This window comes from Capsicum annuum, chromosome 8, assembly GCF_002878395.1.
Source record: "Capsicum annuum cultivar UCD-10X-F1 chromosome 8, UCD10Xv1.1, whole genome shotgun sequence".
NCBI lineage: Eukaryota > Viridiplantae > Streptophyta > Magnoliopsida > Solanales > Solanaceae > Capsicum > Capsicum annuum.
Window position 1 is genome coordinate 153,356 of NC_061118.1, and position 16,970 is coordinate 170,325.

Sequence of the window (16,970 nt, forward strand, 5' to 3'; positions counted from 1 at the left end):
TGTCGTTTGGCCTATTTGACTATCCAAATGGCCCCGTCGACCCCAACGGCCCACACTAGGCTGCTCCCCAGCCTCCCTGGCAAGCCCCAGACGATTTTTGGCCCACTGCACCCTAGGACCCCGGGCCCATCCCCAGAACCGTGGGCTATAGCACACTGATTTTGTCCATGGTTCTCGGGGTGTGCCCGGGGCCCAGGCGTGTTTTGCATTGAAAATCAATCGAGGTCCGAAGGCAGGCTAAGGAGCAGAGGAGGATGGGCCGGCGGGGCCATTTGGGGTGATCAAACGGGCTAAAAAGGGTGAACGGGACGACGGTTGATTTTCGACGGTCGATTTTCGACGGTCGTTTTTAGGATTTTTTTAATATGGTTTAGTGACAACGAAGTCGCCACAAAAAGTTGTCACTAAAAGTATATTCTTATGAAATTTTAATAAGTTTCCACTAAAAGCTGTCCCTAAAAGTATATATTTTTCAAATTTTAGTAAGTTTTAGTGACAACAAAGTACCACAAAAAGTACATTTTTTTGATATTTTAATAAGTTTTAGTGACAACAAAGTCGTCACAAAAAGTTGTCACTAAAAGCATATTTTTAGAAATTTTAATAAGTTTTAGTGACAACAAAGTCGCCACTAAAAGCTGCCACTAAAAGTACATCTTTTTAATAATTTTAGTGACAACAAAGTCGCCACAAAAAGTTGTCACAAATAGTATTTTTTTTTTTTTACTTTTTCATAAGTTTTACTGACAACAAAGTCGCCACTAAAAGTATATTTTTTTTTGTTTTGTAATAAGTTTTAGTGACAACAAAAGTTGTCACAAAACGTAGTCACTAAAAGTGTATTTTTAGAAATATTAATAAGTTTTAGTGACAACAAAGTCGCCACTAAAAGCTGTCACTAAGAGTATAATTTTTATTTTTAATAAGTTTTAGTGACAACAAAAGTCGCCACAAAAACGTGTCACTAAAAGTATATTTTTTTTATTTTTAATAAGTTTTAGTTAAAGTCGCCGGTAAAACTTGTCACTACGTATACTTTTTTTTATTTTTTAATAAGTCTTAGTGACAATAAAATCGCCACATACAACAGTCACTAAAAGAATATTTTTATTTTTCAACAATTAGTGACAACAAAGTAGCCACAAACAGCTGTCACTAAGGTATATTTTTTGAATTATTAATTAGTATTACTGACAAACGTGGTCGCCACAATAAACTGTCGCTAAAAGGATACATTTTAACAATCGGTGACAACAAAGTCGCCAAAAAAGAGTTGTCACTAAAAGTATATTTTTCAAATTCTTATACGTTTTTAGTGACAATATAGTCGCAACAAAAAGCTGTCACTAAATGTATATTTTTCCGAATCATGGGCTAACGAGCAATGGGTGAGGGTGGCCCGACAGGGTCGGCGAGGCCATTTGGGTGGTCAAACGAGGGAAACAACGCAAACGGACCATTTTCGGGCCAAATCGGTGGAGGTTAGCCCATGGTTCTTGGGGTGTGCTCGAGGCTCGAATGTGTTTTGGGCCAACAATTGATCGGGAGCCCCCAAGCAAGCTGAGGAGCGGGGGAGGGTGGGTCAGCGGGGCGGTTTGGGTGGTCAAACGGGCGAAACGCCGCAAACAGGCCATTTGTTAGCCCACGATTCTCAGGATGTTCCCGGAGCTCGAGTGTGTAGTGGGCCAAAAATCGACTAGGGCCCAAGCAGGCTGAGGAGTGGGGGAGGGTGGGTTGGCGAGGCCGTTTGGGTGGTCAAACAGGCGAAACGGCGCGAACGGGTCATTTTTTAGCCAAATCGATGAGTGTTAGCCTACGGTTCATGGGATGTGCACAGGCCCGGGGCGTGTTTTAGGTCGAAAATCAATTGGGAGCCTGCAGGAACGCTGAGGAGCGAGGGATGGTGGGCAGACGGGGTCGTTTGTATGGTCAAATGGGCAAATTAGCGGGAACGGGCCATTTTGGGGCTAAATAAGTGGGAGTTAGCCCATGGTTCTCGGGGTATGCCTGAGCCCGGGTATGTTTTGGTCAAAAAATCTACTAGGGGCCCCTAGGGAGGCTAACGAGAGCGGAAGGGTGGGCCGACGAGGTTGGTGGGGCCGTTTGTTTGGTGAAACGAACAAAACGATGCGAGGCCGTTTTAGGGCCAAATCGGTGGGTGTTAGCTCACGATTCTCAGGGTATGCCCAGAGCTCAGGTGTGTTTTGGCCAAAAATCTACTGGGGACCACTGGGTAAGCGGAGGAGGGTGGGCCAGCGGAACCGTTTGGGTGGACAAACGAGCAAAATGGTGCGAACGGGCCATTTTTAGGCCAAATTGGTGGATGTTAGCCCATGGTTCTCGAGGCGTGCCTGGGGCTCGGGCATGTTTTGGGCCAAATATCAAACGGGCCAAATTTCTAAAAATCGACTGAGGCACCCCAGGCAAGCTGAGGAGCGGGGGGGGGGGGGGGGGGGAGGGCCGGTCGGCAAGGTCGTTGGGGTGGTCAAACTGGCGAAACAACGAAAACAGGCCATTTTTGGGCCAAATTGGTGGTGGTTTGCCTATGATTCTGGGGTGGGCCCAGGAATCGCCAGTGTTTTGGGCCGAACATTGATTGGTGGTCCTCCGGCTAGCTGAGGAGCGGGTGAAGGTGGGTCAGCGTGTCCATTTGTGTGGTCAAACATGAGAAACGGCGCGAACGGACCATTTTCGGGCCAAATCGGTTGGTGTTAGCCCCGGTGGTGGGCCGGGGTCTAGGTGGAATTTTAGGCCGAAAACCGACTGATGGCCCCATGACTGGCTGAGGAGAGGGTAAGGGTGGGCCGGTGGGGTCGTTGGGGACATTTGGGTGGTCAAACGAGCGAAACGACGCGAACGAGCCGTTTTCGGGCCAACTCAACCACCAGTGCCTCATCTCCTCTTTCAATTTCTCATCCTCTGCTACCACCAACAACGAATCCACAACATTTACTAGCTGTCTCCTCAAGAACTAAGGCTTCTTCTTCGTCAACTCAATAAAAACTTGCACCGCTCCCTCGGTTCTATATCCTTCGTCGCTGCTGCACGATGCATCAGTCAAGGTCCTCATCATACCTGGCAATAGATCCTGAAACTTCTCCGTTTCATTTGAACTCGATAGGCACTGAATGAACCTGATCGCAGCTATTGTGTCCACGATTCTCACATGGAGGTCAAGTGTATCATCATTCAGTGTATCAAGGAATAGTGAGTGCAAATCGTCTATGCAGGGGACCATTGTTTCACCCATGTCTTCAGCTAGTAGTCGAAATATGTAGAAAACCGACACTTTTTTACTTGTTTGAACTAGATGTGACACACTGATACAAGAGCGCCGTTGATTCCTTAAGCAAATTTTTGATGTTGGATTGAGTTGACACCCTTAGATTGCGTCGAATGCTTATGTCTTCAAGAAGTATCGGGGAAAGGAGGTCAGCACATTTCTCGCGCACATTTACTGACTTGGAAAATATATAAATCAAAATAACTATCTATTGGATTAACTCTCAAGTACTGACTATGACTAATAATTCAGCAACAAACAACTACAAAGCTGTGTTTACTTGGTTTATGGTGTGTATGGTGAAATAAGTCGTCCACGCGGCTTTTATAATGACTAAAGAACCCCTAAGCTATCACTGTTTTGCAAGTTTCATACTTAAATTATCGGGTGTTTATGTTACTCCTCTTAACGATAACTTTCGAAGACTAAAACCCCCCAAACTTGCAACATCATGGAAAACATAGCATCAAGTGTCAACCTATATGTTGAAGATTTTCGAAAATTCTCTTTCAACCTCACCATCCCACCCTGACTCGGGACACAACTCCTGACCCTCATGACCCAGAACCTGACCTCGATCCCGACCCTACACACCTTACATCACAAGTAGTAAGGAATTATTGCAATTAAAACTCAAAAACTCAATCAAAGGCATGAAAATGTCACAAGCAAAAAATAAATATTTGTGATGTTCATGTGATATCACAATCTATAACAATGCAAACAACAAGATAACTGGATCAAGACTGCGACACTAGTCGCCTCCTCGATAACCCTCAAATGTTCCTCTTTCTTGTGCTGAAGCAAGATTCAACTGCAACATTTTTAGTACAGACACTGCACTGAATAAAGGCTTCTGTGTACTTTAACCCAAACAATTGACTATTGAATAATTGAAAATTCAATCACGACGCTAAGGCCTAGCAGCTCCATTGCATTGGAGAAAACTTGTCGTCATCCACAACTTTATGATGACAGAATAGATTGCAGTGCTATTTGCTGCTGAGGTTGCAAAGATGACCATATTGAAGCCAGTAATGCAGATGGTAGTGTTTGCTGGAGCTTCCTCAACAGATTAATTATCCGGCTTAGTGTTTGTTCGCTAGCAAGATCCTCACCGGCACATAGAACCTACATATGAAGCAAATTTGGATTACAAAATGGTATTGACATGAATATTACTTTGATATAAGTCTATAATACTACAACACGATCATTGTAGCAAATCGGTACATAGATTGTCGCGAGAGACTTCCAGAAGGACAAAGATACAAAACACGAAAAGGGGATATGATCGATGTTACTTTGATATAAGGCTATAATACTATAACACGACCATTGTAGCAAATCGATACAGAGATTGTCGCGAGAGACTTCCATAAGGAAAAAGATACAAAACACGAAAAGAGGATGGGATCGAACATCTTAGTCTTTTGCATCAGATGTACTGTATCCAGCACCCGAAATTGAGATAAAAAGTGATTTTTTTTTTTGGCTACTAAGCGCTGATCTTGACGAAGAAGGTTCAATAATAACTAACCTCAGCAAAAACTGAAACAATTTTTGGAAGGTACGGATTGTTGGCGTCCAGTAGTTCTCCATCTGACCTGCAAGCAGGAAATCCTAGTTAAACATTAAGACTCTAGAGGCATGAATATATCAGATACAGCCATCTACAAGGACAGGTAGCAAAAGGCCAAGTTATATTAGTCAAAAGGCCGTATAATGGCTGTTTCTGATAGACCCTCGATTCAAGATATTTTTTACATAGTTTGAAAGAAATGCAACATGTCTTTTGTTATATCCGGTAAACAGTTATATTAATCAAAAGGTGCGAAATCAGCCGTATACAAGAAGAATACCAAAAAGTAAAGAACCTACAGATGATATGTTTCTCCACAAAAGACACTCAATCCTCTATACATTCTGGAACTACATGGGCGCAACAAAAGGATTTAAGTTAAAGCAAACAGATCTAATACCTTTCAACCATAGAGCAAAGTTGGTCGTAAACAACCTTCGTTTCCATTACATCAGCTTTTATTGGCAAGCAATTCAACCAAGTATGGAAAACCTGCTAAAACTCTTAGATATTAGAGCATTGTTGAAACTATAACAAGGTACAGAAGAAGCTTTAAATCTTCTAAGAGCAAAGACGATATGTTTATTTGATAGATGCAATCAAAATCCAAGTATGCGACCCCAAGACTATACCTGAGCGGAGTCAATACTGTCACGATGAAATAGGCATATCCTCCCCAGTGCCGAAACAGCACTATCATACGCCATTACATTCTCAGGTTGAAGAGCGTTAGGATGCCTTATAGTGATAGTGAGTCGTGATACAGCCTCTGAAATAAAGTTGTTCTTTATATCAGGTAAGGTAAACGTATATTAAGGCTTTCAACACCGTCAACTGTTTCATACCTCCAACAAATGGTTCAAAAACAAAACCACCAAGTTCCGCACATTTGCCAAGTCCATAAGCAGCAACCTAAAATAACACTATTAACTTCAGAATCAAGCAGAACAAGTCGATTTTCTGAAAAAGGTGACACCTTGTAACATAAACAAACCTGTCGGACATCTGAGCTTTCATCGTTGCATGCTTCCAAAATTACAGGAACGTATGCGTCATAGTACCTAGTTTGCACAGGAAGGAATAGTCATATCTAATACTTTACTATTCTAGTATCGTAACAAGAGAAAGCGATATATAAACACCTACTTTAGAGCTGCTTCACGGCAATGCTCTACAACATACTCAAAAATATTAATTGCTACCATCCTTTCTTCAGCTGTTTTATCCTTGCCCTTAACAGACAAACATGAAAGGAAAAAATTTAGATATATAATAAAATGAGAAATGTACGTTAGATACTGAAGTTACATTGAATATCATGAGAAGGTACCTACCCACATAGGCATTAGATATGAAGACAACTCGTCAAAGAAAGGTAGGAACGCTGCCTTGAATGTTTTGATCAGCTCGCCCAATATATCACCAACCTTTTCAAGAGATATGTGGAGATTTTATAAGACGGAATTAGATTAAAACGCTAAGAAATAGAACAAAGATACTCGATGCTGTCGTTCATTTGTGTACTTCAATGTTATGTCATACATACTTCTATGAAAAGGTCCTCTTCTTCTTCTTCAATTTCTTCATTGATATCAGATTCCTCAGAATCAAACTCTTCGACTTCTGTTCTTTCTGCTAGATCTTGTTTTTGACGTAAAATAACACTGAGGACCCGCTTTATCTCATCCACAATGCACCGGACCTGACCTTCATCCAGGAGTGCGCCAGATATCTGGAAAAAGAAGAAAAAGAATCCTTTAGTGAATAACTTGCATACAAAAACGAAATCAACTTTAGTAAATAACAAACCTCCAAGCACTCGTTCACTGCTGTCAACATCTTCGAGCAAATTTTAGCGTCAAGCTCCTTAGGCAAAGCGTTCAACAATGCTGGGATTATGCAGTCTAACAACTGCTTCAAATACGTTTCATTTCGGCCGTGAGCGAGTCCTTTCTCAACAGCCAGTTTAGCTGAACGTAACATCTCCGGCAAGGCTATAACCAAACAAAACTAATGTCAATAGTTCACATAATTCGACAAAAAGAAGAGAAAACGAGGAACTAAATTATAAATCCCACCTGAAACTGCAGCTTCCCTAAATTCCTCAATGTAATCTAATAACGGAACTAATATTTGCACAGCCTGTTTACGCAATGAAATCATTTGTCAAATCCAATCTAAATCAATCGCTTGTACGAGTTATAATGCAAGTATATTTACGCAAACCTGGTCAATCCATGGGTAGAAATCCTCCTTCAACTCATCGACATAGTCTTTTAGCAATTTACAAGCTATAGCCTTTTCCTCTAGGATGCTTGTGTTAATATCATACCGCTCGTCCCCAAGTGTCAGACTCATCAATCTGAAAGACGAAAAACTAGATAAGATCCCGGAAACCTCCAGTAGACTAACCACTGCATATCATTGCAAAGCTTTACCTATTATCATCAGGTTCTGAATCCACAGACGATATGGATACATCAGGCTGTCGTTGAGCAGATTGAAACAACGGAGGCATGGCTACACTCATGTAAGGAAGAAAATCTCGTCCTAAGCACATGCAGAGTCTAGCCCATGCCTGCAACGAAATCAACGATGTAGTGAGAACCTACATATATAAATAATTGAGAAAACTAGATCCAGTGATGTTAGATGTTAAACGACAATGAGTATACCTGCAATACATTTGTCAGGAAATATTCTTGCAGTTATGATATGTTCTTATACATCATATATAGAGTTATACATAATGGCTGCACAAAGCGCGGACAACTTCACTAGTAAACTATAAATGAAGTCGCAAATCATTGAAATGATGCACCCATACCTTTATCAAGTAAATATTACTAGGATCATCTGTCTCCATTTGCGACCCTTGTATTGACACAAGCACTTCGATAACCTTCAAGAAAAAATCAATAGTAAGCATTATGCACAATGTTTTGACGTTTTGCTCATATTTTACTTTGTGTCAAAAAATAATTTTTTCTTTCTTAAACTCCGTGGCTTGCCAACTATGCGAAACAGCATAGGAATACATCTCAAAAGTCAGCACCATCGGCATGGGACACTTTATCTCATACTAACCTGCTTAGCATCATCTCCGCATTTGTCTTTGCCAACGTTCATCATGACCGCGCTTATGCATTCTATTGCTTTGGCTCGAAGCATGCGAGTAGATATATCGTTTGCATTTGCCAAGATCCTCTTCAAGTATGGCATCACCTGATCATAGTATTCCTGGAAATGCTCCTGTTGGTTTATAATTTACGGATTAACTATTATCATCGATATCAGAAAGGAGAATAATCGAGGCTGAATAACTAGAATTATATACTACCTTGGATAAATTAGCCACATAACCCAATGCAGTTAACGCTTCTTCTCGCACCATCTGGTTTACACCCTGCACTTCGAACAATACCAAAGAGTGGAAAAAACATCACATATCTTGCATATTTCAGTAGTACTGTTACGATATTATTACCTCTCGTATGTCTTACCTGCGTAAGTACAATCAGTCTGCTAACTATACTACCTAAGTAGGGCAGTAAAGTCTCCGGGGTGCGGCTTTCAATAAACTCGAAGATAGCTGATGCAGAATGTGCCTGCAGAAATACAAAACGAAACATCATAAATAGATAAACGATTTCATTGAAAATCGATTGAACAATATATATCTCCAGCGCTCACAATCAGTTACTTCTAAAAGCATAGACGATCTCCTAAACGATGGAAGTGAAAGGCACATTTGTTTTAGTCGGAAAGGCTGAAAAGCAAAAGGCGTCATTTCAAATGCAAGACAAAACTACATCATTCATTTATAATCACAAACGACAATCAGCTCAACTAGAACAGACCTCTACTCGTGGATTTTGGAAATCATCCATAGCAGCTGCTAGGACTGGCAAAATCTGACCATGGTGTTGTTCTTGTAAAGCAGGAGCCAAGTCTATCGAGAATCGGGCTATTACATCAATAACAGCCCATCTCACCCGAGGATGAGGGTCTTCGAAAGCAACCACGATCGTGTTGATCACTAGGTCCAAGTGAATAATCATAACCTGTTACAAGGACAACAGAAATGTACTTAGGTAGAATCAACACACATACATTGCAACAGAATGAACCAGTTGCGACATTGCAAATCTATAACCTAAAAACAATAGTCCTAGGTCCGAAAAAATGAGCATTTTTCTGTTGTTTTTATTCAGATCTTTAATCGCAAAAATTTGGTGGATTTCCATTATTCTTCCTCAAGTTTTAAATAGCAGAAATCAAAGGAAAGTCTGAAAAAAGTTGCTACAAGTTTCAGATTTGACAGTGAAATCAATAAGGAAAGTCTAGTTATAATAGAACGTTCAAGAAAAAGTAAGAACATACTTTTTTGACAGTGAAATCAACAAGGAAAGTCTAGTTATACATAGAACGTTCGAGAAAAAGTAAGAACATACTTTTTTAACTGCACGTGGAGGTGTTATGACCAGTTTTCAAGATGATAGAGGGGGAAAAGGTGGTCGGCCAGTAGGTTTTGGTGGGGGAGAAGGGGAAATGGATGGAGAAGAAGGGCGATCTGCGGCGGCTCCAAGGGTGTTTTGTTCGCGGCTAGAGTTAAGGGATTGTCTAAAGGGTGATATAACTTTTACATATCATAAATAATGTGGAACAGCTTTGGTAACATCGAAATTATCGGTCAATTTTTGTAGCGTTTGTATTTCAATTGTATTTGACCGTAATTAATTCACAAGCTTATACGGTGTTTGTGTCAAATCAATAGATTAACGTTAACATAAAGAGTAAATGAAAGTGAGAATGCATATAGAAGTTTTCGCTAACTCATTTATACCTTTGAGCAACCGTCAGCGATCAGACCAACTGCAATGAGCGCGGCGTGGTGCTTCTGCCACTCGGGTTCAGCCAAGTAAGCAGCAAGCTGCTCAAACGCGACAGGAACAATAGTATCACCACCCAACGCAATAGACAACCTATCCAAACACTCCCGACCAACACAATAATTCTTTATTTCCCCGGTAGACTCATGCTCAATCATGGCGCTGTGCCAAGCAACGTCGTCAACAATATCAAGCAACATCTTTAACAAAATACCAAACAACCTGCTAATAAACTGTGGCAACCTCATCATCCCTGGTGCTCTTTCCCTCGCCTCAGCTAAAGTAATCACAAACTCAATTGCCGAATGCCTTGTCCCTTCTTCTAAACAATCCGCCTCCACTATCTGCAACATTGAACCCACTACATCCTCTATTTGCTTCCTAAAGAAGCTCGGGTTGGTCTCAGCTAATTCGATCAACAGTTCCAGTGCTTCTTGCGCTGTAGCCTCTTAACCACAGTTCAGCGCCTCAGTCAGCGTTCTCATCATTAACGGCAACACTTCCTGAAACTTCTCTCGATCACTCAGGCTCGCTAAACACCTAACAAATTTCACAACAGCACTAAATGCTGCTATCTTAACATCTAGATTCGGGGAATTACTCAGTGTTTTCAAGAACACCGAATGCAACACCTTACCAACTCGAATCAACACTTCACCTACATTCCCTGCTAATCGCGAGAATATCAAAAAACTCAATTCCTGCAACGTCACATAATCAGACGTAGCGCACCTGAACAAGAACGGTTCAGGCCAGCCATTAACAGGAAGAATCGAAGAAGCTAGTTCTGAAACAGCATCACATAGCTTCTTGACAACAGATTTCGACTCCTCAACTTGGATACACCTCAGGAGCATAACTTTAACGCTTGCCTGAGTTAATTCATCAAGCTAAAACCAAATGAACGACTCGCCCATGCCTTTAGTTACGCACTTCCTGAGTAAAACAGAAGACATACAGCACGACTCAACAACTTTCGCTGAGCTGACATGATTAACCAGTTTCATAGCCAGCTGGTTCGGGTAGTTTTTCTTGATGAAGTTGTAGACAGACTCAGCACGAGATCGTTGGACGTTTGAATGAGACATCAAATGTGCAATCAACGTCTGAAATGGCAATGGTTCTGGATAAAGAATTGCAGACAAAAAAGCTTGTTGAAGTTGATAAGCCATGGTATCGCCAAGAGTTTTGGTTAAGACAATGGTGGCAGGTTTTAAGGTTTTCGAAGACCTTAAGGTTGAATTTATACAAAGTGACAGATAGGATAAAATGATAAAAATGGTAACTATTAGCTTTCTAAATTTCCCAAAATGATTTGAACTGATCTCAAAATTTCCTTACTAGGAAAGATATTCGTTTGGTTTAATCATTATCATGGTTCATTATGAATTTATTTTCCCGTAGCGCGATTCGTTACTGCATTTCCACTTGACACCTATTTTAATGATAAACGGCTCGTCTCGCTGTGGCCTCTTTCATCGATTGCCACGTGTAAAAAGTGGTATGCCAAAACTAAATATGTTTCCTGTTAATAAAAAATGACACGAATAGACACTTTGTATTTTAACGGATGACATAAATGAGTTTTTTCTCAAAAGTCGATAACATATTTGCAAAAAAAAATTCATTATAATTTATATAACACATAGGTAGGCGAAAATGATAAAAATGGTAATTTTTAGTCTTTTTAAATTTGCCAAGAATTAATATTTTTAGTCTTCATGTATTTATTGAAAAATGTACATTAGATTTGGCGGAAATTAAGCACAGACGCCCCAGCGAGGAGGTGCAAGGGGTTGGATATACAAGGTACGAGGAGAGGTAGAGATAGGTGGAAGAAATATCGAAAAGAGGTGATTAGACAAGATATAGCGCAACTTCAAATCAATGAGGATATGTCCTTAGACAAGATATGGCGCAACTTCAGATTAAAAGGTTAGCTAATTATGAAGAAAAATTTACGTGGCGTCCTACGTGTACACAAGTGGCTACTGATTTGTGTTATACCATGTAAGACATGTGTGTACTTGTTTAAATTTATATAAATTTAAGTCCTACTTGTGACACTCAAAGTTTGAGGGCGTAGATGTCAGCTCGGACCAATTAGTTAAAGAGCACGTTTATGGCTTATGACAGTTTTAAAAAGTAATTGAATTTTTTAAGAATTCGATATGAATGCAATAACATTTTCAACTTGATGCTCCATATCTCAAGTAATTACACTATGAGGTAAAACATTCTCTATCAAAAACGATTCTATTTCGAAGACTCGAATCCAAGATTCTTGATTAAGAATAGAGAATGCTTATTAATCCTTGTAAATAACGTATATCAAAGTAGGTACAAAGACCATTTTCGATAGATCCTCGGCTCAAATAATGTATATCAAAGTAGGTACAGAGACCTTTTTCGATAAAACCTCGGCTTCACCATAAAAATAGTCTATACAAGAAGTATACAACAGATAACAACAAAACAATACTCCAACAAAATTCTACTGTAATCAAACTACACGAAACAACAAATAGTAACAAAAATCAAAGAACAAGAAACAAGAATAATACTAAAACTACTAGAATGGACATCCAGATAAACCAAAAAACAAATTCTGCACACAAAAAACTGAAAAAACCAAAGTTTGGGGAGGGCACTTTAAGAGACTATCTCCGAATGATCCTCGGCTCAAGTAACGTATATCAAAGTACGTACAGAGGCTGTTTTCGGTAGACCCTCAGCTTCACGATAAAAACAGTCTATACAAGAGTACGGCAAATAAAAGAAACAACAGACAGTACAAAAAACAACAGATAACAGCAAAACAATACTCCAACAAAATACTACTATAATCAAACTACACAAAACAACAAGTAGTAACAAAATCGAAGAACAAGAAACAAGAATAATACTAAGACTACTAGAATGGACATCCAGATAACGTATATCAAAGCAAAAATAAAAAAAATTCTGCACACAAAAAATTGAAAAAATCCAAGGTTTCACAAGTTCAATAGTAAATAATCTATGATCCTCGGCTCAAGTAACGTATATTAAAGTAGGAAGAGAGGTTGTTACCGGTAGAACTCTCGACTTCACGATAAAAACAGTCTATACAAGAAGTACGGGAAATAAAAGAAACAGCATACAGTGCAAAAAATAATACATAACAGCAAAATAATACTCCAACAAAATACTACTATAATCAAACTACACGAAACAACAAATAGTAACAAAAATCAAAGAACAAGAAACAAGAATAATACTAAAACTACTAGAATGGACATCCAGATAACGTATATCAAAGCAAAAATAAAAACAAATTCTGCTCACAAAATATTGAAAAAATCAAAGTTTGGGAGGGCACTTAAGAGACTGTCTCCGAATGATCCTCGGCTCAAGTAACATATATCAAAGTACATATAGAGGCTGTTTCAGATAGACCTCGGCTTCATGATAAAAACAATCTATACAAGAAATACAAGAAGTACAGAAAATAAAAGAAACAACTGACAGTATAGAAAAAAACCGATAGGTGATAACAGTGAAACAATACTCCAACAAAATACTACTACAATCAAACTACACGATAGTAACAAAAATCAAAGAAAAAGAAACAAGAATAATACTAAGACTACTAGAATGAACATCCAGATAATATATATCTAAGCAAAAATAAAAACAAATTCTAAACCAAAGTATCATAAGTCCAATACCAAATAATCCATAATCATTCTCACTAAACTTGCTAACCAAAGTAAAAAAACAAAAAACACTTCTAAAATTCAGTAAATTAAATTTTCTTCAATAACTATCAAAACAGAGTTGACAATATGTATGAAAATCTTCATTCGAAAAAGTGCACCTATCACATGCCCACATAAGTCCTTCTTCAACTAATTGAGTATTATTGTTGTTGTTATTGTTGTTGTTGCTGCTGCTGCTACTACTCACTGGTGCTTTAATTTATCTTCTTGATGAAATATTCACATCTTTAAGTCCATTTTCAAGTGCCATAACCAACTTATCAAAGTAATTTCCAGTAACTTTAGTTAAACCAATAACTTTCGTGCGAAAATCTACGAAATTCTTGTAAGATCCTTTCTCTGTATAATCAAATCCGTTTGTACTTGACCCGAGATGATCCATCAATTCCTTCTCCGTGCAATGATGAAGTCGTTCTAGACCTGCCTCAGCTTCCCCTTGTAAATACTCAAAAAATCGCGCTTTCGCTACCTCATCTTGTGGTAAATAAAATCCATATACATATGTCCATTTCAATACCTTCCTACATTCAACAATTTGTTCCCAAGCTTCAATAACAAATCTCAATTCATTCTCATTGATTTTGTTATCATCACTTAACTTCTTCAACCCTTCATCTTTCATTTTCTTCATATCATATAAAGCTTTTTCTTTTGACTTTCCATTAGATAACCATCTCTCATAATAATGTGTATATCTTTGAATATCTTTTTTGGCTTGTGTAACTTCTTGTTTCTCTTCATACCTATTACATCTACTAAAACAAGCACCCCATTTTGCCAAACAAAGCCAACAAAATTGATATCCACATCTACAAGTCATATGCATACATCCCATATTCTTCTCAATTGATTTCTCACACTTTGGACACTTCTTAGTAAAAGATAAAATCCAATTAGTATTCGCAAACTCCTCATGATTTATGTCCTTCCATTTACCTATCATATCACAATCAATAGGGCGATGAATTTCCTCCAAGCAACTCCAACAAAATCCATTAGAACAATCGCAGATCACATCATAATTCTCACTTCCAAACTCGAATTCAGCAGCACACTCACAGCCCGGTGAAGGACACCATTTAATCTTCTTGCTCTTATTCTCCTCAACATATGATCGAAACAAATAGTCATAATACTTCAATCGATCTTTCTCATTAGCTAATTTAACAATCAAACTTTCACCTACCATAGCTTCACAAGATGGATCAGGACAACGTAAACTAAGACATTTATTAGGACCACCATCATTGGCAGACATACTAATGTAACCGTCCCAACATACCTTACAAAAAGGATGTTTATCACAACTAGCAAAACCAACATCATCGATACAATATTCATCAAAACATATACCACAATTCACACGTACATTATTCATCTTTTTCTTCTTCTTCGGGATTGAGACATAGTTATTATTATCAGCATTATCATCACATAACATACCTATAGACTTACGTACTTCATGCTCATTAACCAACCATTCTTCATTAGCTCTATCAATATCCCAACCATGGCATCGAAGTAGGGCTAACGATACATCTCTTGATACTGACAAAATCATTGAAGTTTTCGATATGTCTTCATTGACAAGTTGACGAATATTAGTATCATTCAAGATTTTGTAACATTTTTGTTTGTGAAAAACTCTTGGTTCTTCATCAATGGTGGGAACTTCTTCCTCCTCTTCATCATCATACATGTCATAAACTTCATCATCAGAATCCATTGGAGCAAACAAAAAGAATATTTGATGGTAAAAGTAGAAATTAAGAAGAAGAAAGAGATATATATGTATACATATAGTATTGATAATTATAAAACCCTAGAGATATCATACGGCTTATGGATACTTAAGAAGACTAAACGGAATTAAACTCTTAAAGACTAATTCAATAATGTTTTGATATATAAATCTTCCATTTTTAAGTGATATTACATAAAATTCCGATTATTTTGTTAATTACATTTTATTCCGATTTTTTAAATGGTGATACATATGTTATATGGTGATATATATAAAAAATGATACATTTAAAACTAACAAGATATTTATTTAAGAAAATAATAGATTCTCTTTTATTCATTGTATTCTTTTATTTAAGGAAGGATATCTAATTTTTCTCTTTTTTTAGATTTAATTTAGGTGTTTTAATTATGTTTCTCTTTTTTCATCTTTAATTATGAAAGATATATTTTTTTTATCTTTTTGTCCTTTTTTCGTCTTTAATTTCGTCTTTAATTTTATTCTGTTTATTTTTAGATTTAATTTTAATTATGTTTCAATTCTGCTTTTAGTCTTTTTTTTTCTTTTAATTATTGTTACTTTTGTTTCTTACTACTACAGTATTACCTTTCATTAATAACATATGAATCACCCAATAATTGAAAAAAATAATTGTATCTACCATATGAATCATCATAATATATATGACATTAATATCATATGAATCACTCAATAATTGAAATAAATAATTGTATCTACCATATGAATTACCATAATACAATATGTATCACCCATTAAAATCATACAAAATGTATCTATCGTATGAATCACCATAATACCCATATAATGATATCATATTTATTATTCATATGAATCATCATTAAAAGAATAAACATGTATGAATAACTAAATAAATTTATATATTATTGATAGATTTTAAAAAAAAAAAAATGGGAGAGATTTTAGGAGAGAAAAAAAAAGTTGCATGCATTAATGGAGGAGAATTAGGGAAAGAATTAGAAAGAAAGATGATTTAATTGTTGATAATTAGGGAGATATTTTAGAGAAGGAAATCTTGAATGAATTAATGGTGGAGTAAAAATAGGACGTGGGGTTTTCTTGATATGTATCAAGAGTAAAGTTGAAAAATGAGACTTTATGTAAATTTTAAAAAAGTAAGAGATATTAGGTAATATAGTATCTTAAGCATGAAATTTATGTAATTTATCCTAAATATTAATTTAAAGCCCAATAGTGAGCTACAGTCCTAGTTTGACCCAAATACTGATGTTATAAAAGGTAATAAAATATATAAATATTTATGGAAGTATTCAATAAAGAATGTGAGATTTTTTGGGCGAATCCAAATTTAATCGTAATTCAATATGAGTATCGAATAATATACATATATTTCTACTGTCAATTATTATTATTATTATAAATAAACATCTGCTGCTAATCCTATTTAGTGACGGATTGGATATCAAAAACAATATGTTAGCTACGAGGGAGTTAGTGATAAATGTCACTATTCTTTGATGCTTTGATGATGAGTAATTCCAAATGTGGAAATTTTTTCATTGAAATCAATTATGTGACAAATTGAGTAATTAAATGTATAATCTGTGTCCACTAAACATACATCTCAAAATGTACTTTTATACGTTTTGCTATTTTAACAAGAGTTTTTTTTTTTTCTTTTTTTTTGGGGGGGGGGGGGGGGGGGGGG

At 37.3% G+C, this 16,970-nt stretch overlaps 1 protein-coding gene and 1 pseudogene across 1 annotated transcript; both read right to left on the reverse strand.

The window, feature by feature from the left end:
• Positions 1-3,939: 3,939 nt before the first annotated feature.
• Positions 3,940-10,929, reverse strand: LOC107879586 (annotated as a pseudogene).
• A 2,320-nt stretch (positions 10,930-13,249) lies between these two features.
• Positions 13,250-15,372, reverse strand: LOC107879587 (probable E3 ubiquitin-protein ligase ARI8). Its single transcript, XM_016726603.2, has one exon. The coding sequence runs from the start codon at positions 15,242-15,244 to the stop codon at positions 13,718-13,720; it is 1,527 nt and encodes a 508-aa protein (XP_016582089.1). The 5' UTR covers positions 15,245-15,372; the 3' UTR covers positions 13,250-13,717.
• Positions 15,373-16,970: the final 1,598 nt, after the last annotated feature.

What these genes read in the sequence shown, in the direction of transcription:
- LOC107879587 (XM_016726603.2), bottom strand. Translation starts at nt 15,244, where the DNA reads ATGGATTCTGATGATGAAGTTTATGACATGTATGATGATGAAGAGGAG.